Source organism: Eulemur rufifrons, chromosome 30 (genome assembly GCF_041146395.1).
Source record: "Eulemur rufifrons isolate Redbay chromosome 30, OSU_ERuf_1, whole genome shotgun sequence".
Taxonomy (NCBI): domain Eukaryota; kingdom Metazoa; phylum Chordata; class Mammalia; order Primates; family Lemuridae; genus Eulemur; species Eulemur rufifrons.
In genome coordinates, this window is record NC_091012.1 from 136,865,252 (window position 1) to 136,892,256 (window position 27,005).

The 27,005-nt window shown below is 37.9% G+C and overlaps 1 protein-coding gene across 1 annotated transcript in view; it reads left to right on the forward strand.

Annotated features, from left to right (window-relative positions):
* MID1 (midline 1) overlaps positions 1 to 27,005 on the forward strand; it is a 118,859-nt gene that overhangs the window by 36,286 nt on the left and 55,568 nt on the right. Inside the window, exon 3 of the mRNA XM_069463279.1 lies at positions 13,770 to 13,865. Within this exon, the coding sequence (XP_069319380.1) occupies positions 13,770 to 13,865 (96 nt within the window). The remainder of the gene's footprint in view (positions 1 to 13,769; positions 13,866 to 27,005) is intronic.

The following is a 27,005-nucleotide window of genomic DNA, read 5'->3' on the forward strand; positions in this document are numbered from 1 at the left end:
ATCTGAATTCTATCTTCTTTTTTATTAGAAAAAACAATTAAGAATTGCCAGCGGGGATAGGGTGATGCCCACTGGCATGGGTGATCAAGGTGCACATCCATGCCTGAACCTTCCGTCTGCCATGACATTGGCTCATATGCCCCCTGTCCCCCAAATTCTCCAGCCTCTGTTGGCTCCCTCTTCCATTCTGTTTCCTCTTCCCCTGTGGAGAATGAATGAACTAGGGAAAGGCTAGAGAATGGGGCCTGATGACAAAAACTGACTAAGTGATAGAATCACAAAGTATCCACGAGAAAGGGAAGGTGGGAAGAGCAGCAGAGGGATTGCTTACCCACCCTCCATTTAGCTTCCCTCTTTCTCTTTGCCTTTCTCTTCTTCCTTTCACTTTCCTTTCCTTTAAGCTGAGATTTCTTAAAGCTGAGAAAAATCTTAAACTCCCACACACCGAAAGATTTTATAACAGTGCAGGCAAGTGGTTCTCCAACTTTAGGATGTGTCAGGATCCTCTGGGAGGCTTATTGAAGCAGAGCTTGCTGGGCCCCAGCTCCAGAGTTTGAGTCAGTAGGTCGGGAGGGGTGCCCAACAAATTATATTTCCAACCAGCTTCCCAGGGACACTGCTGCTGCTGGTCCAACCTACATTTTGAGAACTCTTGGTCTACCTTCTAGACTCTAGAAAAGATGAGACATTACAATTTGTAATTATTATAACTGGCAAGTGTCCTCCTGGTTCTCTGACTATTGGACAGTTTTCTCTCACTGGGTTAAAAGCAAATGGCTTGGTTTTTAAAAAAATTTTTTTAAATGACATTTATCCTTTGACTTCTTCTTTAGCAAAACATTGTGTATGTAAACTAAAATATAGTCTAGGGAAATGAATGCTAGTTCATTTCCAAAATACAGTGACCCTTAAGTTGTCTTTAGTCATGTGTAAACAAACAAATGCTATTGGGGAAATGTCTTAATAATTTTTTTGTGAAACACTGCCAGTTAAATAATTAATTCTCAAAAAAATCTTTTTTTCAGGCAGGTGACCATCAATCAAAGAAAAAGAATACTATGTTATCACTTTGGTTTCCATCATTAGAAATATTTGCGTTTTACCTTTTAGATTACACAAGGGTTTCTAGGCTTCAGGGCAGTTGTGTTGCCTGAGTTGACCTTTGAAAGTCTTTGGGTAGAGAAGTAAGTCTATTCTTTTGTCACCAGAATTTAAATTTTTTTCCCTAAATCTTTGATTTAATATATAAAAATATTATTGAATTATAAACATCTGTAGCATACTTCTTTTACATTTCTGGTGACATAATTACTGTTAAAATGAAATAATTACTGTTAAAATCAACAGACCAAATTTGTATGATCCAAATTCTTTTTCATAGTATACTTTGAAGTGACCATCCAGGAGTTCTTTTTAGCTATTATGAATACCTGAATGATACAACAAAGCATTCTCTTATATTTCCAAGTAAAAAAAAAAGTCTTCTAAATTTCTTAACAGCAACAGTGTCTCCCTGCTAAACACTGTTTTAGTCAAGTTTCTGGGATTTCCTATGAGAAATTCACAAAAATTCATACTTCTATATACATCTCTATATAATTTTATTTCTGTACTTGTTATATACATGTAAGCTGTATTACAAATATATTACTTTTATTCTGAATAAAATCCTAAATTGTAAAACTGGTAAAGTGAATAAATCATTAATTTTTGTTCACTGTATCACAGAACCTGTTTCTCCATTTTGAGCAATGGTTCTCAACCTTGGCTGCACATTAGAAACTCCTGGAAAGCTTTTTATAACTCTGCTCCTTGAACTTCACCCCAAACTAGTTCTTCAGACTCTCTGGCTGGGAAGGGGGTGTAGACTGAGCATTGTATTTTTACAGGTCCCCAGGTGATTGCAATGTGCAGGCCAGGCGGGACCCATTCACCTAGTGGATGCTCATCATCTTGCATCCTTTCATGACTTCCATGTTTCTTTCATTTCAACTCCATTAAAATCATCTTGAGTAGACAAAGGCAGTGGCAGTCCTACTAAAGGCTGAGGAAATGGCTGAGTAAAGATGGTGAAGTCAGGGACAAAGGATGCCATGAATTTAAGGACTTAAAGAGATTCAAACCTCCTAAAACCCAGGCTAGACTTTGTCTTTGATGGTTACTCAGAGCTGAAAAACAATCACATGCTTTCATATTCTTCTTTGATTCTGTAGGATGTCCCAATGGGGAATTCTCTTACATAACATTGATTTTGTAAATTCTTAACAGACCAGACCCACTTTGGATGGAATGGAATTTTAATCTATTTTTGAGCCAAAGAGTGTAACCTCCCTTGGCTTTAAACATTTTTTTGCACCACCCATGTGGGGATATAAATATTGTGAACAATATGAACCCTTCCTGGGAATGCCACAAATTCAAGAACAAAGCTGACCATGTATTGAATTTTAATAATAATTTTCAGCAGCTGGTATAGAAAAGGCATTTTCCTCTAAAACCTAAAAATTTGGGAAGATAAAAATGCTGTAGAAACAAAGCAAATCATACTTACCCATGCAAAATTATTAGATCAAACACTTTCAACTATTTTAGCTTGAAATGTATTCAATTCAACTGAAATGAAGCGCCTGCAAAATGTGTCTGAGGTGCTGGCTTAGAAAAAGATTTGATCTTCCCACAGTATATAGAAAACAAAAATGTGTTTTTGTCCATCAAAGGCTAAGCATTCAATATGCGACTAATTTGACATTCACGGCTGGCAAAAATGTTCGATGGTATCAGTAAAAACCCTATTGAAGTAGGAAGGCCAGAACGTATTCATTAATGAATATCTGGCAATGTTATCATCTACTTAAAATGGAGGAACCGGGATAAGATCAAAATTATTCAATCCCTGAGTGAAGGAGGAAGTAAAGCTTGAAGGGATATATATATATAAACAACATGTATGACATCCATCAATATCAGGGGATTTTATAGACATTAATTATCCAGCACTCTAACCCCCACCCTTAAGATGTATTTTATGATTAAGAAAAAAGAGACTGAGGAAAATAGAATTGATGGAGACAGCAATCAATGAGTAATTCCACGTCCAGTGTGCACTTACAGCCCAACGCTTTATATACTTATTTGCAGAATGGAAAGAGCTGACTAATCCTCGTGCTGTGCTTTCCTTACTCTTGACCATGTTCTTGCTAAAGCAACCTTGATCCGATTTAAGATTCTCATTTTTCTCTTTCTCAGTCTGAAGCTTCTGCTTCTCTGAACAAAAGATACAAGTAAAACAGGAATTTATTCAGCCATTGCATTTTACCCAGAATTTAAAGCTACTTTTTTTCTGTTATAAGTTAAAAATGATTTTGGTGGCTGAAAAAAAGAATCTAGAATTTTGGGTACCTGAAGGATTGGAATTTGAGGCATACTCCTATACTCCCCTAATAGGGGTTGAAAATGTTAAGTGAATTGAATTATATTGAAATTTTAAAATGGTTTGGACCAAGAGGAAAAATGCTATATATAAATTAATAAAAAGTACTTAGATTATTAAAAAAGAAAGAAGGTTATTTTTATTAATAAGGAGAGCAATTTTCTATAAATGGCCAGGTAGCAAATATTTTAGTATTCATAGTGCAAGTACTCAACTCTGCCATTGTAGCACAAAACTATGCTATTGTAGCAGCAGTAGACAATAGATGATGCATAAAAGAATGGGAGTGTCTGTGTTCCAATAAAAGTTCATGAACACAGAAATTTGAATTTCATATACTTTTCTTTCTCTCTCTCTCTTTCTTTTTTTTTTTTTTTTTGGAAGGAACAGAATCTGCCCAGGCTAGAGTGCAGTGGTGTTATTATAGCTCACTGCAACCTCAAAGTCCTGGGCTCAAGTGATCCTGCTGCCTCAGCCTGTTGAATAACTGGGACTACAGGTGCCCGACACCACGCCTGGCTAACTTTTTAACTTTTTGTAGAGATGGGGACTCACTGTGTTGCTGAGGCTGGTCTTCAACTCCTAGCCTCAAGCAATCCTCCTGCCTTGGCCTTCCAGAGTGCTAGAATTACAGGTGTGAGCCACCTCACCTGGCCTGAATTTCATATACTTTTCATGTGTCACAAAATTTTATTCTTCTTTTGATTTTTAAAATATTATTTAAAAATGTGAAAACCATTCTTAGCTGGAAAGCCATATAAAAACAGGTAGTGGGAAGGACTTGACCTTTGGGCTGTAGTTTGCCAACATCTGGTTTAGAAGATTAAATATATTCCCAATCCAAAAGTTTTCATTTGAGCAAAAATAATTAATTGCTATTAGTCTGTTTCACAATATTCCCATAAGTTCTGAAATTCCCTTCATCAGATCATTCTTAACTGACAAGTGGGTTGCCTCTCTTAATATGCTGTGGCAGCCCAGAGTACTGTGTTGAGAAGGATTCAGAAGTTGAACAGAGGCAAATGAGCATAGAGGGCATCAGGAGAGCTGTCCAATTGGACCGTCCCTGGCTCTTATACTTACGTTGTAAGCTTACAAAATGCCTCATATATGTTCCACTGACAAAAGTTATAGACATATTCTTGGAAACATTTCTCTCCAACCATAAATTTTGCAACTGAGATCATTATTTTTAAGTTAGAGGATTTCAAAGGCTCCTAGTGGTACAGCTTCATTTGATATCAATTTTCAAAACTGACAAATGTATTTATTTTATTGCTCACCTCTCTTATTATAGGCAGAAATGGGGCTGGGGAAGGAGGAGTGAACAAAAAAAGGCCATTCACATCTCTAATACCTGGAAATGACTAGTTGTTGTTGGCTCTGCTAAAATTACAACTAAAAGAATATAACTATACTAAGATATCTATTTACCGCCATTAAAATTTGAAAGTTCTTCTAGATCATAAACAGTATTTTAAAAATTGTTCTTGGTATATTATTGACTACCAGATTAGAAAAATAAACACTGAACTCCTGATGATGGAATTTATAAATATATGGAGCAGTTTCTGTGGTGTTAATATAGAAATTTCAAATAAAATCTGACAAGGTAAATATGGTATCACATATCAAAATGACTTAAATTGTCGTCTATGGAACACTAGACTTAAATTTGTATGTAGATTGTGTTTTATTAGGTTTTTGAAGTTCCCTGAGCGGCCTATCTTGCCAGGGCATTTGGAAATACTATTATAACCAACGAAAAAAGGCATTAAAAAATTAAACCAACATAAATTACATGTATTTGCGGTCTGTTGTGAGTCGAACCTGAAGATAGCCTCAGACTCCTGCAACGTAATTAAAACATCTTAAGGGTTTAGTTACATATAAAGAATTTATGCTTTTATGCAGGTGGCATGTGTTAATATGGGTGTGTTTTCATATTAAGGATTGTGATTAAAGTTTTTTAGAAGAAACCTGACGTGTCCATATCCTGATCACACTGGAGTGGTGGTGTTGGGTGTCAGGGCTCTGAGTGCAGTTGCTGAATGTCACTCTGAATGTTATGGAATGAAACAAGCCAGATCTGTGTTTGCCTTGAAAGGTATCCAGACCTAATGTTATACTTTAAAGACATTCTGAAGTATTGACTTCGGAATAAGAGCAAGCATTCTTTAAGGCTTGGGCAAACCCAAAAGGAATTACTAAAATCTCCTGTTTCAGGAATACATTTTAATAGTAGTGCTCAATGACAAGTCATTAATTCCCTGCAACCTGACTCTTAGGTACAGGTCTCCAAAGGCTAAAATTAGGGGCATTTGTCTGCTTACTTTGCTGTTTGATTGGGTATTGCTGTATGTAGAAGTACAAAGCTCATCTGTTAAGTTGGATTTACTATTCTCTGCCAGTGTCCACATCCTTGTGTAAAGGCTCGTGTTGAAATCAGGGTAAAATCAGCTGTCCCACTACGGACTGTTAAATTATCAACTCAAGCCTCACTAGAAACTATATAACATGAAGCAGGTTGACTATGGCTCTATGAAAATACATCCAAATGTATGCATTAAAAATGATAGGAGCAATTAATCACCCTTTTTGCATAAAGTAGGTAGAGAAGCCTCATTCTTTAAGCAACATGTTTTACACCTTTGTCTTTCACAAATTTGACCTATACCCAATCTTTGGCTTAATATTAAGAAATTAAATCTGCCCACTTGCATTGTTACCTTTAAAAGGATCATCTTGAATTATTTGTAGTCCTCTTCTTTGGTGGTAGCGCTGGGAGGGTAGTATTGAATTCCAACAAGTAGTAGCACACTTATTAAAACCTTATCTTTCTCGACAATGACTGTTAGCACATCCTTTCCCCTCACAGAATAAGAGCACTGTGAAAAAAATCACCTGGGGAAGAGGTAATGAATTCAGGCTGGGAGCAACTTGACTTTGAGTTTGGATAGAATTTGAAAGAGATGTGTCAATGATAATTGCTAGACTATCTCTTATTTCTATAAACCCATGTTTATAAAAATTTGTTCAACAATGTTTTATTTGCCATCCAGATATCTTGTGATCTGGATGGAGTTAAATAACATTTCTTGAGAACACTTCTAAACTGTCAAGGCCCTCTTCTTGGGATCAGACTCAACTCTACCAATGAGAAAAGCCCTAAAGGGTAGAAGGTGTTCTAACAATCTATAGTAGTTACTAAAGTAACTAACTAATAGTTGATTTACTGCATTATATTTCAGAAGGGTTGCCCAATGAATATTGAGTTTTCCATGCTAATTGTTCCCACAGTGAATATTTAAGGGTGTGTAGCAGACAGGGACTAAGCAATGATGGGTATACAGCAAGTACTCAATGCATACTATGGTTTTGTTATGCTCTCTTTTTGGTAGTAGAATTATTTTCTGCCATGCAGATGCATTCCAGGCAGAGGGAGGAGCATGTGCCCGTGCCCAGGCCCAAGAACAAGTTTGGATATGCAAAACAGCTTGCTCAGGAGGGCAGGAGCACAGCATGGGAGTGGGGGAAGTAGGGAAAATGGAAGTATGAATAATACTGGGCACTAAAGGAAAGGGAATTACCCATTCAGACTAGGAGATGAGGAGGGCTTCATAGACAAGATGACATCAAATAGTAGCATTAGCATTCATAGAGATTTAGGACCTTATGCAACTTTTAGAAATACATATACTTAAGTCTAAAACAGAGACCTACAGCCTAGATGGGAATTCTGACATTAAACAATATCATGAGAAAATTGAGCAAACTGGATTCAGTGTTTTCAGAACATGTAATCTTCGGGGGAAGCATATTCTTGTAGCTATGTGCTACTAAATTGAAAATCTGTGGCAGAAATAACTTATGAAATGTGTGGGTATGCTTTTAATTTGGTTATGGTTTAAATAGTTTATGAACTGTATGGGCATGCTTTTAATTTGGTGGTGGTGTAAGTATTACAAATTAAACTTTTTAAAATCAGTCTAACCTCCAAACTTGAAAAACAAGTTCTTTCTTTCATTTAACAAGCACTGATAGAACACACCATGAGCCAGGTGCTCTTCCAAGGCTTGCAGTATCTCCTCCTCTCATTACCTTTACAGCCTCATGAGGAAACTGAGGCACAGAGGTTAAGAGCTAGGATTTGAACCCAGGCAGACTGGCACCAGTCTCTGTGTGCTTTAACCATTATGCTCCTTAAATCAAAATATCTATAGGTCAAATGTGGTTTAATTTTCTTCAGATTCTTGTGAGTTTTGTCAAGCTAAACTTTCCAGCCATAAGTAAAAGTCCTCTCAGTAGCTTGCATAGAAAGAATTCTTCCTGGAACTCATGGAATGGTGTCTATTTCAGATTTACATAAAAGGTTTGGGATACATGTTAGTGTTTAACAGGAGCAAGTGTGTACCAGTAGCCCAGAAAACGTCACCATTTTGGTTTTTACCTTCTAGACCAAGGATTGGCAAGCAACAGACATGGGCCAACTCTCACTCATCACCTGTTTTTATAAATAAAGTTTTATTGAACACAGCCCTGCCCACTCATTTACATATTGGCTATGGCTGTTTTCATGCTAAAACAGCAGCACTGAGTCCTTGTAACAGAGAGCGTATAGCCAATAAGGCCTGAAGTATTTATTACATGGCCTTCTATAGCAAAAATATGCCAGCCTCTCTTCTAGACTCTAGTGTTGCACTGATCAATATGGTAGCCACCAACCACATGTAGCTGCTGAGTATTTGAAATGTGGCTGGTTTGAGTTGAGACATGTTATACATGTAAAACAGGTATCAGATTCCAAAGATTTGGTAAAAAGAAAGAAAAAGAAAGTAATATATCTCATCAATTTTCAAATATTGATTACATGTTGAAATGACATTATTAAAATCAATCCTTGTACCTACTTTTTTAAATGTGACTACTAGAAAATTTAAAATGTAACTCACATTTGTGGCACACATTATGTTTCCATTGACAGTGCTGGTCTACAGCCTGAAATATGGAGGATATGTGACCTCTAGAAAAAGTCCGAAAGAAGGGAGATGGGGGAAGAGAGAAAACAATCTCTTGTATTTGCAAATATATTTCTAAAACAATAAAATCTTTTATAATTTTGTTTTCTTCATGGGAAGAAATACTCAGAAAGAATGGGTTAGGATGTCTGTGAAAACGATCTTAGGTGAGTTCTTTCAGAAGCAGCCTCTGACTGAGAATTTGAATTGGGAGGTGATCCAGGAAGCACCTGGAAGAGAGAGGGGAAGCCAACAGGGAAGGGAAGGAAAAGGAAAAAGGGCATGTTAATGAGCAGGTTGTTGCTGTGGACCCACATGCTCCCTCCCAATGGGGCCCTGTGGGAGATTTTGTAGAATGTGGCTCAGCATGGTCCCACCAAGCAAGTGAGAAAGCTGAGCTGTTCATCCACCAATTGCCAGTAGTTGCTGGTTGAGGGCCACTCCCAGGGGCACCAGCCTCCCCTTCTGCTCCCCAGCCACACCAGCCTGCCCTGCCTGGGGCTGTGTAAAGCCCTGGGGCAGAAAGGCGTAGGTGTTTGCAGGAAAAAGCCATCAGCAAGCTTGAGGATGGTGTCTGCCGGGGCACAGGGTTGAGCCCCTCTAGTTCAAGTCCAAACTAAATGTTTTATCCTAGAATTCATAATTTCAACAAACATTTGTATAGTTCTGTGGTGTGTGTTTGTTTTCTCATTTGATCTTAACAATAGTATACAGAGGTAGGTTTATCATCATCCACACATTATGGATGAGGAAACTGAGCCTAAGACACATCCAGCCAATTGTCCAGGAGAGTCCAGATGGGGTGGTAGCCCTGTCTCCTCACTCTGCATATGTGGTCACTCATGCCTGCCTCCTTGGATTTCTACAAAACTTGACTTGAATAAGAAGGTATAAATGCATTGAGGTTTTTAAGGTGAGAATAGGAAACCAAAATGAATTTTTTTGTACTCTATAGAATTTTTTAGATCTCCATAGGGAAGTGTAGATACTTATATATACTTAGTCCCAAGACTATTCCACTAAAAAATATTACCTCTCTATTGCACAAAGCACAATCAAAATCAAGAGGTTATAGAACCTACTGACCACCACACAGGATGTTAGTGATAGAGTGAAATTCCAGAAAACCTTCAGAGAAGTCCCTGTAGCGGAAGCTTACGGACGCATGGCTCATTGAGGACTGGATTTTGTTACCTTCCCATTACTCAGGTTCTCTTCAAAAGTGTTGTCAGCCCCTTTGGTACCACTTGGAAACAAGTATCCCCCAGCTTAATTTCCCTTTATTGTACTTCTAACTGACTCAGTAATTCTTTGCGGACTTCAGTAACACTTGTACTATTTAAATTTGAATAACCCCAAAGGATCTAGATAGGTCAATGTGTTTAAACCACAGGTTTTAGTCTATGTATTAGTTGATTAGAAACAGATTTTATACATGATGTATACTTAATAAAGGGAGGAGGAAGCAAGCAGATGTTTGTAAAATCTAAATGTGTTGGATTGAATTTATTTGGCCTTCTTTTGCTGACTAGCTTTAGGAAAATCATACTTATGACAATTGAACTGTAAACAGTTAAATGATGTATTTCCCTAGAAATTTCCTGCTGTGAAGGGTCAGCCAAAAAGGAAAGTAAAAGGATTCCCTAGTATTAACACACCAAAAGAAGTTAACAAATATACCTTATAATAGTCATATCTAAATCAAGGACATTGAATAATGGAATACCTCAAAATTATCCTCTAGTGTCCAACCATAAAGTGATTAGCAGTTGGAGTTCATTTAGTCCAAACAATAGAAAAACTTTTGGCTTTGTTACTATTGTTGTTGTTGTTGGTAAGAGCTTTGAAAGCAAGTTTTTCTTTGATGCAAGCGTGAGATCATTAAGTTGCACTTAAATCGCTATCTGGCTCATTCTTTGACTCTCCAGCCTCCTGTTGTATCCCACCCTTTAAGTGAGAATCAATTATTTTTCTCCTTTAAAATTGTCATATTTGAGGGCTGGGCACAGTGGCTTATGCCTGTAATCCCAGCACTTTGAGGGACTGAGGTGGGAGGGTTGCTTGAAGCCAGGAGTTTGAGACCAGCCTGGGCAACATAGCAAGATGCCCATCTCTACAAAAAAATGTTTTTTAATTAGCCCTGCATGGTGGTGTGCGCCTGTAGTCCCAGCTACTCAAGAGGCTAAGGCAGGAGGATCACTTGAGCCCAGGAATTTGGGGCTACAGTGAGCTGTGATGATGCCACTGTACTCTAGCCAGGGTGATAGAGTGAGACCCTGTCTCAAATAAATAAATAAAGATAAAATTGTCATATTCAAGATGTTTTGAGTATTTTAAAGACAAAATTGAAGATTTCTTGTTGGTTTTCCAGTCCAGATGAAATATGCACAAAATCTCCCTCTGAATTCTGAACACATGAAAATTATAGATAAAATATTCTAAAATGTATTTTAAAGAATACATAATCAAGCTTAAACATAAGTGGAAAGTGTCCAAGGACCAGAAATGAAAGAAAGTGCAGAGTGGTGAGGGGAGACTGAAGCTGGGCTGCTCCCAACGAGTAAAGATGAGATGAGGCAGTGGGGACTTCAGGGGACACATGGAGTATTGTACACTGCATGCGGCAGGAGCCCCACACACCTGGAGACCAAGATCCCCCACGCACACACTGGGCTCAAAGGTTACCTCACACCTTCTCTGGGATTGAAGCCAGATGCAGAACTCTCATGGAAGGAAACAGAGGTCCAAACCAGCATCTGTGCCTCTATTACACATGGGTGCCTTGTGGGAGAGGCTTCTTTGGAGAAAGAACCTCAATCCCTAACCTCAGAGTGTGCACCTTGCCTGGCTGGGCTAGTCATTCCCCAAATCACAGCACAAGGAACAAAGTTTGCGTCAGATGAACTGACAGACAAAAATTACAAGACACAGGATAAAATCACATCCTTGAGAAACATTAAGCAAACACTAGGAAATGTGGAATTGCCTTTTCTCAAAAGAGCTTAAGAATAAGTAAATATGTTTAGTTCTCTTGAAATTCTGAAGGAGAGAATTGTACCTTTGGAACAGGAACAGAAAAAAATTCAACAAGAAAAGGGAAATGTAATAAAAAACCTACTGGAAATGAAAATGCAGGCATTGAAATGAAAAAAAGGCAACAGGATAACCATCAGATTAATAAACTTAACTTGTTTTAAAAATAACCAGAGATTTCTGCTTCTGACATATGCATTTGAAGCATTAGATAAAAGTGATTCTTTTCCTGGAATTAAGTGATAACTTTTCCTTAATGTACCTTTCTAAATAAAAAAATTTAGAAATGTAGAATGAGCTAAAATTTTCATAAATTTCACAGCATAATGAAATATCACCTTTATGAAATTGTTAATTTTCAAAATCCCTCATACTCTTGAAATCCTCTTTCTCAGGTGGCATTACAAATCTGAGGTCTATTCTCTTTTCCATGAAATTTCCTGTTGTTCCATATCTTTGCTGTATTTGTGGAACTATCTATATGTTAACACTCAGAGTTTGCCTAATCCTTTGCCCTCTCACACCTCCCTGATCTTGGCATATGACATTGTTCTATTCCCTGCCCTTAGAGGACTCTTCCACATGCTCACCTTCACCTCCATTCCATCTTCCCAAAAAATTCCCACTCTTGTTCACCAAATAAAAAAAAAAACCTTGCCCATCCAAAACATGGTCCTCCTAGAAACTCTCTGCTAACAGCCATCAACTCTTTCCCTTCTCTCTCTCTCTCTCTCTCTCACAGCATCTCTCTCCCAGTTGCACAGTTGAATAGGAAGTAGATACTTTTATTTTTGCTTTCTCAGTATCTCTCCCAGCGTCTGGCATATAGTAGAAGCTTAAAAAGTACTTGTGTGAATGCATAAATAAATGAATGAATGGTGTAAATGAAGAGCATGTGAAATGAGAAGGAATGGAGAAATCTTAGCAAGTCTTACCCAGAAGAGAGGGTTATTGTGGTTGAAAATTATCATTCCAGGGAATTTGAAATTTGATGCTGTAAAGGAATAGGGAATAAACATAGTGCTCAAGGAAATTTGATCTGCCATTGATAAACAAAGAATAGAAGCATGAACAATAAAATGTACAGTTGTCCTGTGGTATCTGTGGGAGATTGGTTCCAGGACCTCCCTCAGATACCAAAATCCAAGGATGCTCCAGTCCCTGATATAAAATAGTGCAGTATTTGCATATAATCTGCATATATCCTCCTGTATACTTTAAATCAGCTCTAGATTACTTAGAATACCTAGTACAATGTAAATGCTATGGAAATAGTTGTTATACTGTATTGTTTGGGAATAATGACAAGAAAGAAAATCTATACATTCAGTACAGATGCAACCATCCATTTGTTTCCCCCAATATTTTTGATCCATGGTTGGTTGAATTAACAAACAAAGAACTCATGAATACGGAGGGCCGACTGAGTAAATGTGTGTGTGATGAGGATTTATAAATGCCTATAAATGACCATATTGTCAGCAATAGCTGAACAATTCAAACCTTTCTCCAAGGGATTAACCTCAGTTTGCCCCTAAAAGGATAAATCCTAAAAATGCAATAGCAGTTGATTTGATGTGGAAATATTTTCTTCATATTATTGTCGGTTCTGATTCAAGTAAAGGAATAGAAATCCATTTACCTCCTTTCTCCCTAGTTCGTGACCTATAACTAATTATTCAGTTAAATATCCCTGAGTTAGTGTGAGAAACAGGAACAAAAAGAATAAAGTTCAGGCCGGGCGCGGTGGCTCACGCCTGTAATCCTAGCACTCTGGGAGGCCGAGGCGGGTGGATCGCTCAAGGTCAGGAGTTCGAGACCAGCCTGAGCAAGAGTGAGACCCCGTCTCTACTAAAAATAGAAAGAAATTATATGGACAACTAAAATATATATAGAAAAAATTAGCCGGGCATGGTGGCGCATGCCTGTAGTCCCAGCTACTCGGGAGGCTGAGGCAGTAGGATCGCTTAAGCCTAGGAGTTTGAGGTTGCTGTGAGCTAGGCTGACGCCACGGCACTCACTCTAGCCAGGGCAACAAAGTGACACTCTGTCTCAAAAAAAAAAATATATATAAAAAAGAAAAAAGAAAGAATAAAGTTGAATGTTTTCTGAAAGGTTCTTTTAAATGCAACTTTTGAAAATCCAGTTTAAATCTATAAATACTTGAAATTGCATTGATTTCATTGAGGTTTCTGAAAAATATCAGTTTTTCCTGAGTATGAGTAATCTCGTGTATACTAAAGTATAAAAGTATGCACAATAATATTTTTCCTCTCTTTTTTGAACAGCAAAACTTAGAGAGTAACCTCACCAACCTTATTAAGAGGAACACGGAACTGGAGACCCTTTTGGCTAAACTCATCCAAACCTGCCAACATGTTGAGGTGAGTATCTCTGTATCTTGGTGTGGTATGTTTCATATAAAAACTACTAGATCAGGGTTTTTATATCCTCATGCTTTGTAATTTTAAAACAAGAATCTTTCTTAAAATTAAATCTTTTGCAGAAGCCAAATATAAAAGATGGATGAAATTGGAAGGAACTAGAACCTCAGAGAATCTCTACCATCCAGGGCTGCCTCCCACTCCTGTTGTAGCTCTCCCTGATCCAGCATTATATAGTGGTCCTAATGTTGTAGATTTTAATCACCCTTACAAAGAACAGCCAAGAAAAGCACTATTTAAAAGGTGTTGTGTTAGTTCACTAGGGCTGCCGTAACAAATTACCACAAACTTGGACAGCACAAAATAAGAGAAATTTATTGTCTCTCACTTCTGGAGGCCAGGAGTCTGAAATCAAGGTTTTGGCAGGGCCACCCTCCCTCTGACAGCTCAAGGGGAGGATTCTTCCTTGCCTCTTTCCACCTTCTGGTGGTTGCAGGCAATCCTTGGAGTTCCTTGGCTTGCAGCTGCAGCAGTCTAATCTCTGCCTCTGCCATCGCATGGCATTGTCCTGCTGTGTCTCTGGGTTTGTGTCCAAATTTCTTTCTTTTTATAAAGAACTCACCCTGCTCCAGTCTTGTGTAACTTTAATTTGATTACATCTACAAAGACTCTATTTCCAAATAAGGTCCCATTCACAGATACTGGGGGTTAGGACTTGAACATATCATTTTGGAAGACACTATTCAACCCAATACAGGTGTATATTAAATGCATCTTAGTTGTCAGATGTATTTCCATGAAATCGACCACAATTGCAGCAATAACAGAACCTGCAATGACTCTACACTGCATAAGGAAAAAATAGATACCCGTGCCTTCGTCTGATTTTTCAAGTCCTCTTCTGTCTTCTTTCAAGCTTCTTTCCCACTATCCCATTCCATGCACTAAAACTAAATAATTGCCATTCACAGTGCTTTTAAGCCTTTTGGTCTTTAACCAAGTAGTTCCCTCTGCCTGGCAGGTGCATCCCCCCTACCCTATGTCTATTTCTCGGAATCCTTCCTGTCTATTCTCTAAGTCCCAAGTCCAGGGACACTTCAATTGTGAATGTTTCTCTGGTTCCCTAGACCAGAATCATCTCTTCTTTCTGTGAATCACATAACACTTTATCAATAATCTTCTTGTGGCTTTTATCACTCTTTCATTTACTAGTTCCATTTTTCCAACCAGAATGTGAAGTTCTTGAGTATGGAGATCAAATCTAATTGATCCTTGTATCTCAGAGACTCTGGTACAGTAGTTTTCACACAGTAGAAGCTCAGGGAATTTGTTTTGGACAGATGTGCATGATGACTCTCTCCAAATGACCAATTTGTACATTGTTTGTTTTTTGTTTTTTTTCTGATTTTGATCTTTACTTTTACTTTTTTTTTCTTTTTTTTCTTTTTTTTTATTTCAGTATATTATGGGGGTACAAAAGTTTAGGTTACATATATTGCCCTTGCCCCTTCCCCCGAGTCAGAGCTTCAAGCATGTCCATCCCCCAGATGGTGCGCATCACACTCATTAAGTATGTATATACCCATCCCCTCCTCCCCCTCCCATCTGCCCGACACCTGATAAATGTTATTCCTATATATGCACTTAGGTGTTGATCAGTGAAACCAATTTGATGGTGAGTACATGTGATGCTTAGTTTTCCATTCTTGGGATACTTCACTTAGTAGAATGGATTCCAGCTCTATCCAGGAAAATACAAGAGGTGCTATATCACCATTGTTTCTTATAGCTGAGTAGTACTCCGTGGTATACATATACCACATTTTAATGTATTGATGGGCACTTGGATTGTTTCCACATCTTTGCAATTGTGAATTGTGCTACTATAAACATTCAAGTGCAAATGTGTTTTTTATAAAATGTCTTTTTTTCTTTTGGGTAGATGCCCAATAATGGGATTGCTGGATCAAATGGTAGGTCTACTTGTATCTGTTTAAGGTATCTCCATATTGCTTTCCACAGAGGTTACACTAGTTTGCAGTCCCACCAGCAGTGTATGAGTGTTCCTATCTCTCCGCATCCACACCAACATTTATTGTTTTGGGACTTATTGATAAAAGCCATTCTCACTGGAGATAAGTGATATCTCATTGTGGTTTTGATTTGCATTTCCCTGATGATTAGAGATGTTGAGAATTTTTTCATATGTTTTTTGGCCATTCTTCTGTCTTCTTTTGAAAAGTTTCTGTTAATGTCCTTTGCCCACTTTTTGATACAGTTGTTTGATTTTTTCTTGCTGATTTTCCTGAGTTCTAAATAGATTCTAGTTATCAGCCCTTTATCAGATGTGTAGCATGTGAAAATTTTTTCCCATTCTGTAGGTTGTCTGTTTGCTCTCCTGACAGTTTCTTTGGCTGTGCAGAAGCTTTTTAATTTGATCAGGTCCCATTTATTTATTTTTGTTGTTGCTGTGATTGCCTTTGGGGTCTTCCTCATAAATTCTTTGCCTAGCCCAATGTCTATAAGAGTTTTTCCCACATTTTCTTCTAGAATTCTAATAGTTTCACACCTTAGGTTTAAGTCTGTTTAACATTATTTGAATGCTTGCAAGTTCAGCTCCCCAAATATGTAAAGTTGGAGAAGCAAATTATTTTGACTATGTATTTAAAATTTTTGACAGTAACTGCATTTTTGCAATAGCTATTTCTTCAAATCTCTTTTATCATATAAGCAGTAATGATAACTTTATAGCCTCCAATGTGCTTACAACTGTGGCAGTAGATGCACAATGTGGTTACGAAATAATCAGATCACAAAGTGTTAGAGAACAATGTCCACACACATAGCAACACAATTAAAGAACAGTGGAGTAGTCAGTCAGGTGCTGAGCTAGTACAACATTGCATCTATTTGATTCTAAGGTCCACATTTTTTTCAAGACTAGTATCTCTGAAGTTGGACTGCAACTTAAAATTAATGATGAAACAATTTAATGGGAAGGATTTTTTCATTCCTACTGGCACATAAAATATGGGTGAAACAGTTGCTGGTATCTTAGATTGGATGTAGAATGACATGGGAAGTGGGGATTAAGAGAAAGAAAGAAAAGTGCATACAATTTGCCTGAAACTTTATGGAGGAGTCAGGACTGGAGCCAGAAACTGTAGATTTCACAACTATTCTTCAAAATACTCCAGGTATTGGGGTGCCAGCCTATTTATGCAACACAGTGGAGTTTGTCAACGATACATTCCTCAGTATAACAGAAATTAGCAAATGTTGCTTTCAAGGTGTAAAAGCATCTCTACTGTGCAAACACTGGTGCTTTGATGGAAGACTTAAAATACTTTGTGTTCGTGAAGTTTGCACTTGTACTTAACAAGTATGCGCCTTATGATTGGAAACTTAAAACTGGTTACTAAGGGAAACACATGAGTTGATGACTTTCCAACACTAAATTGGTCATGCTTTTCTACAATAGTATCCAGCAGGATAGGAACTAGGGGTGGTCTTTCCTGCCTGAGCCATCACTCCAGTGGTGCATCATTTGAGGTGTTGATGAGCAGGGTATGATATGTGGAAGAGGGAAAGACATACAAAAGGAAAGAAAAAGAAAAATTAGAGCAAAATGTAGGTGAGAGAGCAGATTAGAACTGTCCAACAAGCTCACTGGTTCATGCCACAGACCCCCTTGCTTCAAGAACTACATGATGGTCAAAGTAGAACCAGTCTTTCCATCATGTTGGGATGAAGTCAGGAGTGTGAAGGCAGCAGCAACAGCAATAGCATGTTACAGAACCCATACCTTTCTAACCCTCTGCTTAGGCTGAATTCATTTTTGGCTATGATCTCACCAGGGAACATGTTGAGCCTTGTTGATTAAACAACATTGGAAATAATAGTGAACAAGCATAATGTTTTCATTATTATAGGGTAAAGTGAATATGTATCATATGAATAAATGGATGAACAAAATGTAATGATGCATATGCCATATTTTATGTTTATGATGTGATGGCATTTGATGTTTAGGACAATAAGAAAGAATTATTTCTCTTCAGTAAAAAAAATTACCTGGGCTTTATGGTAAATCTTATAAATGCTTTATGGATTGGGTGATTATTTCATTCAATTTCAGCTAGTTACTTCTTAAAGCATTAGTGTCTGGTTTCCATTATGGCCTGTAGTAATTTCAGAGCAAATGCCTTGCTCCTAATGCAATATTAGTATGGCTTGAATTTACAAAATGCTATTCATTCTAACATGATGTAAAATTACATTGTATGGTGTTCAGTAATTTCAAATGATAGATAAACTCAAGAAATGTACAAGCAGTTTTATTTTTATTTCAACAGATCAGATATTATTTTAGTGGCGATATAGGCTTTTCAAATAAAGCTATTACTGAATTGATCATAGCAGACTTGCAAGTAGACACATACATGCCATTAGAAGTTATGCTAGACAAGGAATAAAGAATATTCATTCCTTTCTCTGTTGTCTTTGCATAAATCCTTTGGACTGGAAACAAATATTTGTGAGTGAGTACATTTGGTATTTGGAAAATTTATTTAGACAAAAATTAAAGAAAATTATTTATGAGTAGAAAAATAATGATATTAGCAATACCTATTTTTTACATTTGTTCCCTTATTCCTAATTATTAATATTCTCAAAGTATAATTGTTCAAAAAGTTGAACAGCTAATTCTCATATAATAATCAAATGAGTCTACATCAAAGATATATTAGACTCATTAATGAAGGAAGCAGCAAGATGACAAAGCTGGTTCAAAGGAGGATACCAGAAACACTGACACATGAACATGGGGGAGAGGTGTAGTGAGGGAAAAGACTAAATTAGGTACAAAACTGGTTAATGACCTACAGAGCAATAAAGCCATAACATTTGAGCAAAATAAGTTGCACATCATCGGGTTTCTCTAAGTTAACATCTAACTTTGCAGAGTCTAAGCCCTAAGCAATAGTACATAGAAAGTAAAACTCTGTTACACTCCAGTCTGGGGAGTCAGATGACCCTGACTTAGGCTGGCTTCATGGAATATGCTCTAGAATGGCAGTGGAAGGACTCACACTGTTCTCTTTGCCTTATTTCCAAGTTTTGGCTGGTTTGCTTATCATGACTTTCTGTTCTGGAGAGTATTGATCTATGAGCAGTGTTTGCTAAACAAGTATTTCTGGATAAGGGTGTAAATCTTTGCCTGTGGTCAGTTATATATTTGTTAGTGTTACATTGGTTTGTTCATTTCCTTAATGTGGATGGAGCACCCACTGTATGTGTGTTGCACTGTGCTAGGTGCCAAAGGATCCTGCCCACAGGGCGCTTACTATCTTCACTAAGACAAAAGAGCACCTACAATACAATATAAAGTAGAAAACTGTAACTACCATAAAAGAGGCGTGGATTATATACTTTGAAATTTTAGAGACGTGAGAAATTACTTCTAGCTGGGGGCTGGGGGAGGTGGCACAAAATCTGAGGCTGCCATCAAGGGTAGCTAATGTTTGGGTTTATGGAAGGAGGGGAACAGCACTGCTTGCCAGGCAAATAAAGGCTCATGGGGATGGAAAAATGAAGAGTGTATGTACACAAAGAAGTAGTACATTCCAGAAAAATGGGAGGTTTGTAGGAAGGAAGGGTAAGTAGGAACCAACTTTGGAGAGATGAGAGCTGGGAGGGTTTTCATGTTGCATCTGAGTTTCAACTTTGGTCTTGAAGGTTCAGTGAGGATTCAAAGAACACAGAGATGTGTAAGTTGCAATTGGCATCCTTAACTCTTTCCAGGAAATTATATTTTTGGTTATTGGGAAAATAATATGGATATCTTCAGGCAAAACAATCCCACGTCCAAGGGAAAACTTCATAGCACTAGCAAACTCCAAAAAGGCCATGGAATTTGTTAGGCATCAGCATGCAATTCTTTTCAATCAGTGTAGTGAAAAAGAATTTCCTGGTTCACATCCTTGGTTCCTAGACTGTCCTCCTTCCTTTTCCTCTTCCTGAAGGAGGCCTTGTATTTGGGTATGAGCATTCCTCAGGAAAATAATTCCCATGCCAGCTGGAGCTAAAAAAACAAACAGGACAGAGGCAACTCCTAACTGTTGTAAATTAAATGAATGAATTCCTTCCCATGACTCAAGAGGAAATGTCACATCCTTGTAAGTCCACACCTCCTCCCAGAGATGTACCTCTACATTTCTTTAGAATGGAAGAGTTTGAAGTCCCCCTTCCCCCATAATTTGCTTTTTAAATGAGGGTAAGCACATGAAATAGTTTTTTATTGTAAGTGCCAAATCTTTTTAAAACTACAGAGCAGAAGGTTTGAAGGCCAAGACAGGTTGGGACTCAGGAGGTGGAGGCATTGAAAGAACAACTTCAGGTGGACTCTTAAGAAATGTATGTGGCTGCGATTCTAAAAACTAACGGGTTTTCAGCCACTCTGTTTTGTTTTCTTTGGGAGAGGAATACAGTAGAAAGTTGCCTCTGGATGAGTTTGGAGTTAATTATATATGGAGCGGAGGACAAGCTTATAGGAAGTGATCAAAATTTGGGTCATCTGCAGAACTTAACTTTTCTAGGTCAGATAGGGACTATATCTCTTCATCATCACATTCCCCTCCCCATTTTCTTTGAAAAATCAGAAGACCTAGTTTATTAGCTAGGCAAACACTTCAAATCACTGATGTGTGTACCAATTTCTCCACACATTCTGAGAATCAAATTCTTTCACAGCAAATGCAATACCTTGACACACAATAAATGTTCATTTGGGGAATGATAGGTGACCATGAGTATAAATTCACAGTGAGATGGTGGTAAAGAACAACGACTGATTGCCACTCTTTTTTGGTTTAGAGAGTGTCAAGGCTTAGCACACATTACCAATCTTGCCCAAGGTTGTCCTAGAAAGGCATTCTTTAATCCAGCATCCTTTCAAAGTTCTGGCACTGGACCCTTTGATTTATCTTGCCTTGTTTATAATCACTTTGTAAAATTCTTTCTGCCATTATTTGCTCACTAAGTTTTTAAATTGTTTTTTTCTTTTATTTTAATGGAAAGTTTGCCCTCTTACTGGCTTTTTCTGAGTTTTTCTGGTGCTAGTCATCACATGGAGTGGCAAACTTCTTGTGGATAAGTTAAGTGCCATTTAATTAGATCTCTATTCACATGTTGGGCTCTATTAATTGAAAGGGGTGAGGGTGAAGTTGCACTTGGGTGATGTATAGCTTGTAAGAGATTGTAAAAAAAAATAACTTGGCAAAACAGATGGGGTTCTATAGAAGACTTTTTCAGTCCCATTCATCAAGCCCTGAAAGCATTCATTTGTAAACTTTAAAATAATGAAATAACCACTGAGTTAAAAAGAAAGATGAACCTTTTTATTTAAATTAATTTTGTTGTGCAGTTTTGGGATGCCAAAGCATTCTCTCTCTCTGTGGAAACCTTGGCAATTGCTTTTTCCAGAGCCATTGGATGAAGACCAGCATCCAAACAGCAAATGTGCCGTTCATGCCTTGTGGACATGTGTCTGATCTTAGATGAAGTGTGTACTGCCGAGGGCAGACTCCAAAGTTATAATCCATTGTCACTTGCTGATAAAGGTCAGATTCCCACCCCATCTGACCCCCTCTGAGAATGCTTTCAAGGTATAATTAGAGACAGATCCTGGGCCTCCTTAAACCACATCGTGCAATCCACAGTCAGCTATGGCTTTCCATGTAAGTGACTCTGCAATGATGAAAATGTGACAGTGCAAATATGGCAGCTTTCAGAAACTGGATCATGACACACCACTATAATAAAAGTTGATTTTCCAAGTTCAGGTCTTAGAATTCCCATGATAAAGGAGAAAAGAAACTGTCAGTCTACACAGAACTTTATCATCTCTGGGGAAGATTCGGTTTTTGACTATTGAGTATGTATAATGGCTGTGTATCCAGTGTACTCCACCAAGTTTACTACAATTGACTACTCATGAAGCAAAATTAGTTTTTCTTGGTGGAGATTAAATTTAATTGTTCATCAAGTATGTGTATCTAACACATACTTGAATGTCTCCCCTTAGATTCAACGCCCTTGCCTCTAAAAAATTTGATTCATAGCAGGCACTGGATCCTGTTACTTTCTTGGGTGTATTCATGAGGAATAATGAGAAGATATCAGTAAAAAGTCTTCTAGTATTTTGCAATAAGGGATTAATCTTACGAATGAATGAATATAAGGCTTAGTAAGTTGAGGTTGCTTTCAGAATAACATTCTCAAGTTTCAGTTTTGAAACTTTTTCAAAACATTATCCAAATTTTTCATCATCTGCTGATCTTTCTCGTTTGGGTGGAATGAAGTATTGCATCATATTCAGAATTCCACCCAGTGGCTCAGATTTGAGTAGGATCACTTGTACGTGTCTCTAAAGATAATCCCTCTGATGTTTGGATTTAGTAGCATACATTTTTAAGGTGAATATTATACTTAGATGTGAAGTAATCATCCTTAATTGGAGGCCCAAAGGCTGAGTAGTAGGAAGAAAGAGAGAAACCACAGTTTTTCTTTTTTTTTTTTTTTTTTTTTGAGACAGAGTCTCACTCTGTTGCCCAGGCTAGAGTGAGTGCCGTGGCGTCAGCCTAGCTCACAGCAACCTCAAACTCCTGAGCTCAAGCGATCCTCCTGTCTCAGCCTCCCGAGTAGCTGGGACTACAGGCATGCGCCACCATGCCCGGCTAATTTTTTCTATATATTTTTAGCTGTCCATATAATTTCTTTCTATTTTTAGTAGAGGTGGGGTCTCGCTCTTGCTCAGGCTGGTCTCGAACTCCTGAGCTCAAACGATCCGCCCACCTCGGCCTCCCAGAGTGCTAGGATTACAGGCGTGAGCCACCGCGCCCGGCCACAGTTTTTCTTATGTATCTTATTGTGCTGTCTCTCCACACAACACAGGAATTCTTTATCACATCTCCCTTACACCATTCCACACACAACCTTCTTGCCTTGAAATATTGACGTGCTTGATTGACTAGAGCAGCAGAGATGTTTCTGGCATGATATAAAGAATAATAGGAAGAGGTTGTGACACATTAAAAAATGGCCATTGTTAGTTTGAACTCAACTTTCACATGAGATGATCTTAGCTGGATGTATCCAAGTGAGAGAGTCAGAGGTCAGAGAGGAATGATTCCAGATGAGAAGGTGACTCTTAGGTAGAAGATCAGGTTCCATTATTGCTCCTATTCATGCCATTCAGGGAATGATCCCAACAATCAATCCATCATTTTGTTATTAAACCAACCTCTTTTACTTCTGGGTCTAGTATCTAGTTTAAATTATTTTTCTCATAAATGAATATAAAATTATCTTCTTAATGACAATCAAGCTGAAATTATCTCTGTATAAAATAATTACAGATCATGAAGGAAATGGAACATACCATCTTTTACTTTCATTCTATTAACTTCTATTTTTAATTGCTAAATTAAATGTAGGAAAAACTGAAGGGCTTTGTTCTAATTTTGAAATTCCACAGCAAAATAATTGAGTCATGCACATAAAATGCCCATTAACAAAAGTGTAATTGTAGTATAGGTTATTTTTGTTTGAAACAGAAATATGAAATTTTAAATTCAGCTATTTAAAAAGCCTGAGGCTACCACTGAATATAAAAGGCTCTCAGTGAGGAGCAACACAAATAAATATTTTTACAACCAAGTGAGGTAACTTCTTGGCCTAGGAATTTATGATAGAGCTTTTACTATGCTTTTAAAAGTATTTTCACTAGATATAACATCAAGTTCACATACATATGAAGTGATGAAATCTATCATAGTGGCTTAATTCTCTGACTAGGCAAGCTTGGCGTTGGGCTGTGATAAGTCCATTCAAGGAAGCCTTCTGTCAATTTACATAGGCTTGGGAAGTGGTGTCTTGTCCATCCTTGCAGGTGTTGAAGGAGAGGATTACTGTATAGAATTGTTACAGTTCCACAACAAAGTGTGGATTGTAGTTCAGGGAAAGCAAAAGTGGTAGGACTTATGCAAATGTGCACTAAAAACAATTATGACCACCGGATAGCTCTTACTATCACTTCTTGATTTAATTATCCCAATAGTCTTTTGATGTGAATGTCATTTGAATGACCATGGATACATGACCCTGACAAATCAGCCAGTAAAGTAATGGGCTGAATCCAACCAAGTAATAAAGTAACTAGAGTGGTTACTGAACCCAAACCAGGTGATTAGAAAGTTAGATTCCTAGGGAAATTCTCCCTGCAAGAAACAATCCCATCTGCTGGGGAATTGGAAATCCTGTTAGACCCACCACAACAAAGGTTCAGTAAGTGTACATCTGTGGTATCAGTAGAACCAGTGAGCCTTCAGGTCTTGTGAGCTGTTCTCAAATCTTTGAGCATTCGTGTTGACCCTATAAACTTCAACTTCTTCCAGGTGATAAATTTGCTTCCTTTAGTAAATAAGGTTCTTTTTTCCCCCTCCCCAGGAAACTTGCAAGTTATGCATAAAGATGAAGACCTAAATAATACAGGTTGAACATTCCTTAATTCAAAAATCCAAAATCCTAAATGCTCCAAAATCTGAAACTTTTTGAGCACTGACATGTTGCCACAAGTGGAAAATCCCATACATAAGTACTTAACAAAAAACTTTGTTTCATGCACAAAGTAATTAAAAATATTATATAAAATTACCTTCAAGCTATGTGTATAAAGTATATATGAATCATAAATGAATTTAGTGTTTAGACTTAGGTCCTATCTCCAAGATATCTCATCATGTATATCCAAACATTCCAAAATAAAAAAAAAATCCAAAAGCAGAAACACTTCTTGACCCAAACATTTCAAATAAGGCCTACTCAACCTGTACCAGAAAACCAATATTTTGTGTTACAATTTAGTACTAAAATATATCTTTGTAGTACTTAAGAGAATATGATATATTACAGAAATTTAACAGATTTGCTTTGAAATTCTCTTTGAAACATGTAATTTATTTCAGATCTGTCATTTTAAGTTGAACATATAAGATAGTTTGAGTTTCAAAACAATATTTCGATATTCAAGAGAACTTGGGTTTCACTATATTTGTTAAGTTTAATTTACTAGATTTATAAGGACTTGGGAAGGCTTAACTTGTTAGGGCTTTAATTTTATCCTGTTAGGCATTGGAAGTGCTCATAAAGTAAATTAAACATGTTAGATTTATAAGTGCTGTTTAAAATGTTACAAGAATGTGGTGATAAAAACCTGAACAATGATTACCCATGGGGGTGACGATTGACTGGAAGAAGGGCTCCAGGGTACTTTCTGGGATGATAGAAATGTTTTATATCTTGATTGAGCTGTTGGTTATGTTGGTTATCAAAATCCATTGAACTATCCCTTGAGATTTATGCATTTCCTTACATGTAGATTTTACCTCAATTTAAAGAAATGTGTGTAGAAACTTAATCAGCTCATTTATAGACAGAATTGATTGTTTAATGAAGTTAAATCTATTCAACTTGAGTTAATCAAACATTGATTCAAGGACCTCCTGAGAGTGATTATTCTTGGTTTTATAAAATTTATGAGGTTTATGAGTAGAATAATGAGATTCATAATCTGAACTTAAAAGCTTAAGGAAGACTTCATAATGAATTGTTCATATAGTTGCAGTCCTTGGGCAAAAATCCTCATGGCCTGTAAGTCCATGACTATTCCCTCTCCTAGTTTGTTGGATTGCCTGGGAAGTAGGATAGTCTTCCTAGTATGTGCTGCACTTAGCATGCAGCACATGGCTATTGGTGAGTGAATGGAGAGCCTCCAGAGACCAACTGCATCCTTCTGTCCTCCCCACAGCACTAGCTCATTTGCATAGAGCAGCATATCAGATAAATTCTCACCCCAAAGGGCAGAAAGGACCCTTCTTGTGAGGACTGTACACAGGACAGTGTTTCTATGATGGAGATGTCTGTAGCCACAAATCCCTGGAGGCAGTAGCAGGATCAGTGATGCTAGCACCCACGAGGAGCTCCCTCCCCACCTGAGGGCTCTGCCACTGGACAAGGTCTAAAAGGATAGCGCTGGCAAAGGGAAGTCAAGGATGCGAGAGCTATCAGGGCACTGATGAGCCTTGAAGAGAGGGCGCAGTGTGCTTCTCCTTCTCCGTGTTATAAGCCTGTATCTTTCCTTTTGATTCTCTAGGATACCTCTCTATTTTTTCTGGTTCATAGAAGAAAACTAACTAGATAGCCACTTTGAATCAGGTTGAGGAAAACACTTTTCAAAAGAATAGTAGGTCTGAAGATGGCTTATAGGATAACGTTTTCTGTATCAGACTCTCTTGATCCTCAAACACACACACACACACACACACACACACTCACCACAACCTCAAAATCAGCAACCAAGTCATTTAAATGCTGTGGCCTTTCCTTTGCTCTTCCAGACCAGGTTAGCTTTGCTCTTCACTTTTGTCTAAGCCCCTGTTGTACAGTGCTTTCCAGTGTCCCTCCGGCCTCCCCTTCTACTGCCCTTGTAACTTTCACCAGCCCCACTACCATTTCAGAAAAAAACTCCAGGGGAGTGAGTAAGCCTGGATAGCTTCAAAGATAGATGGTGCAGGCTCACAACGACCAAAATACAAAGGAAGTCAATTAGAAGAAGGTGGGGGCAAGGAAGAACTCCTCTCCCCAGTTAAACCCCCCAGTTCACCTTTTTGTCTTAGCTAGACTTCTTTGTGAGCTCAGTCATGGCCAGCTTTCTGCAAGTGGCCTCAAAAGGGCTTTTTACAAGGTGCAGTAAGATATAACTGGCTTTGGTATCTCTCTCTCCCCGCTCCTAGGTGACCAATTCAAGACACATGCCCATCGCACCCTGCATATTGTTGAAATAAATCCCTGACTCTCTCCTGTCCTACACACGTCTTTTTCCCCTGTGCTCTGGTGCCTTTTCTCATCTTCCTCACCCCTGGGTTTCCCAACTCTCATTTGCCACTCTTATCTCCAGAGACCAGTCCCACCTTCGTATTTGGCATGAAACCTTCCCCAGCTACTCACACACTGATTTCCTCATTTCTCAAACTCTCTAAGACTGCATCGTCCAGTCAAAGTACCATACAATGCGAGCCA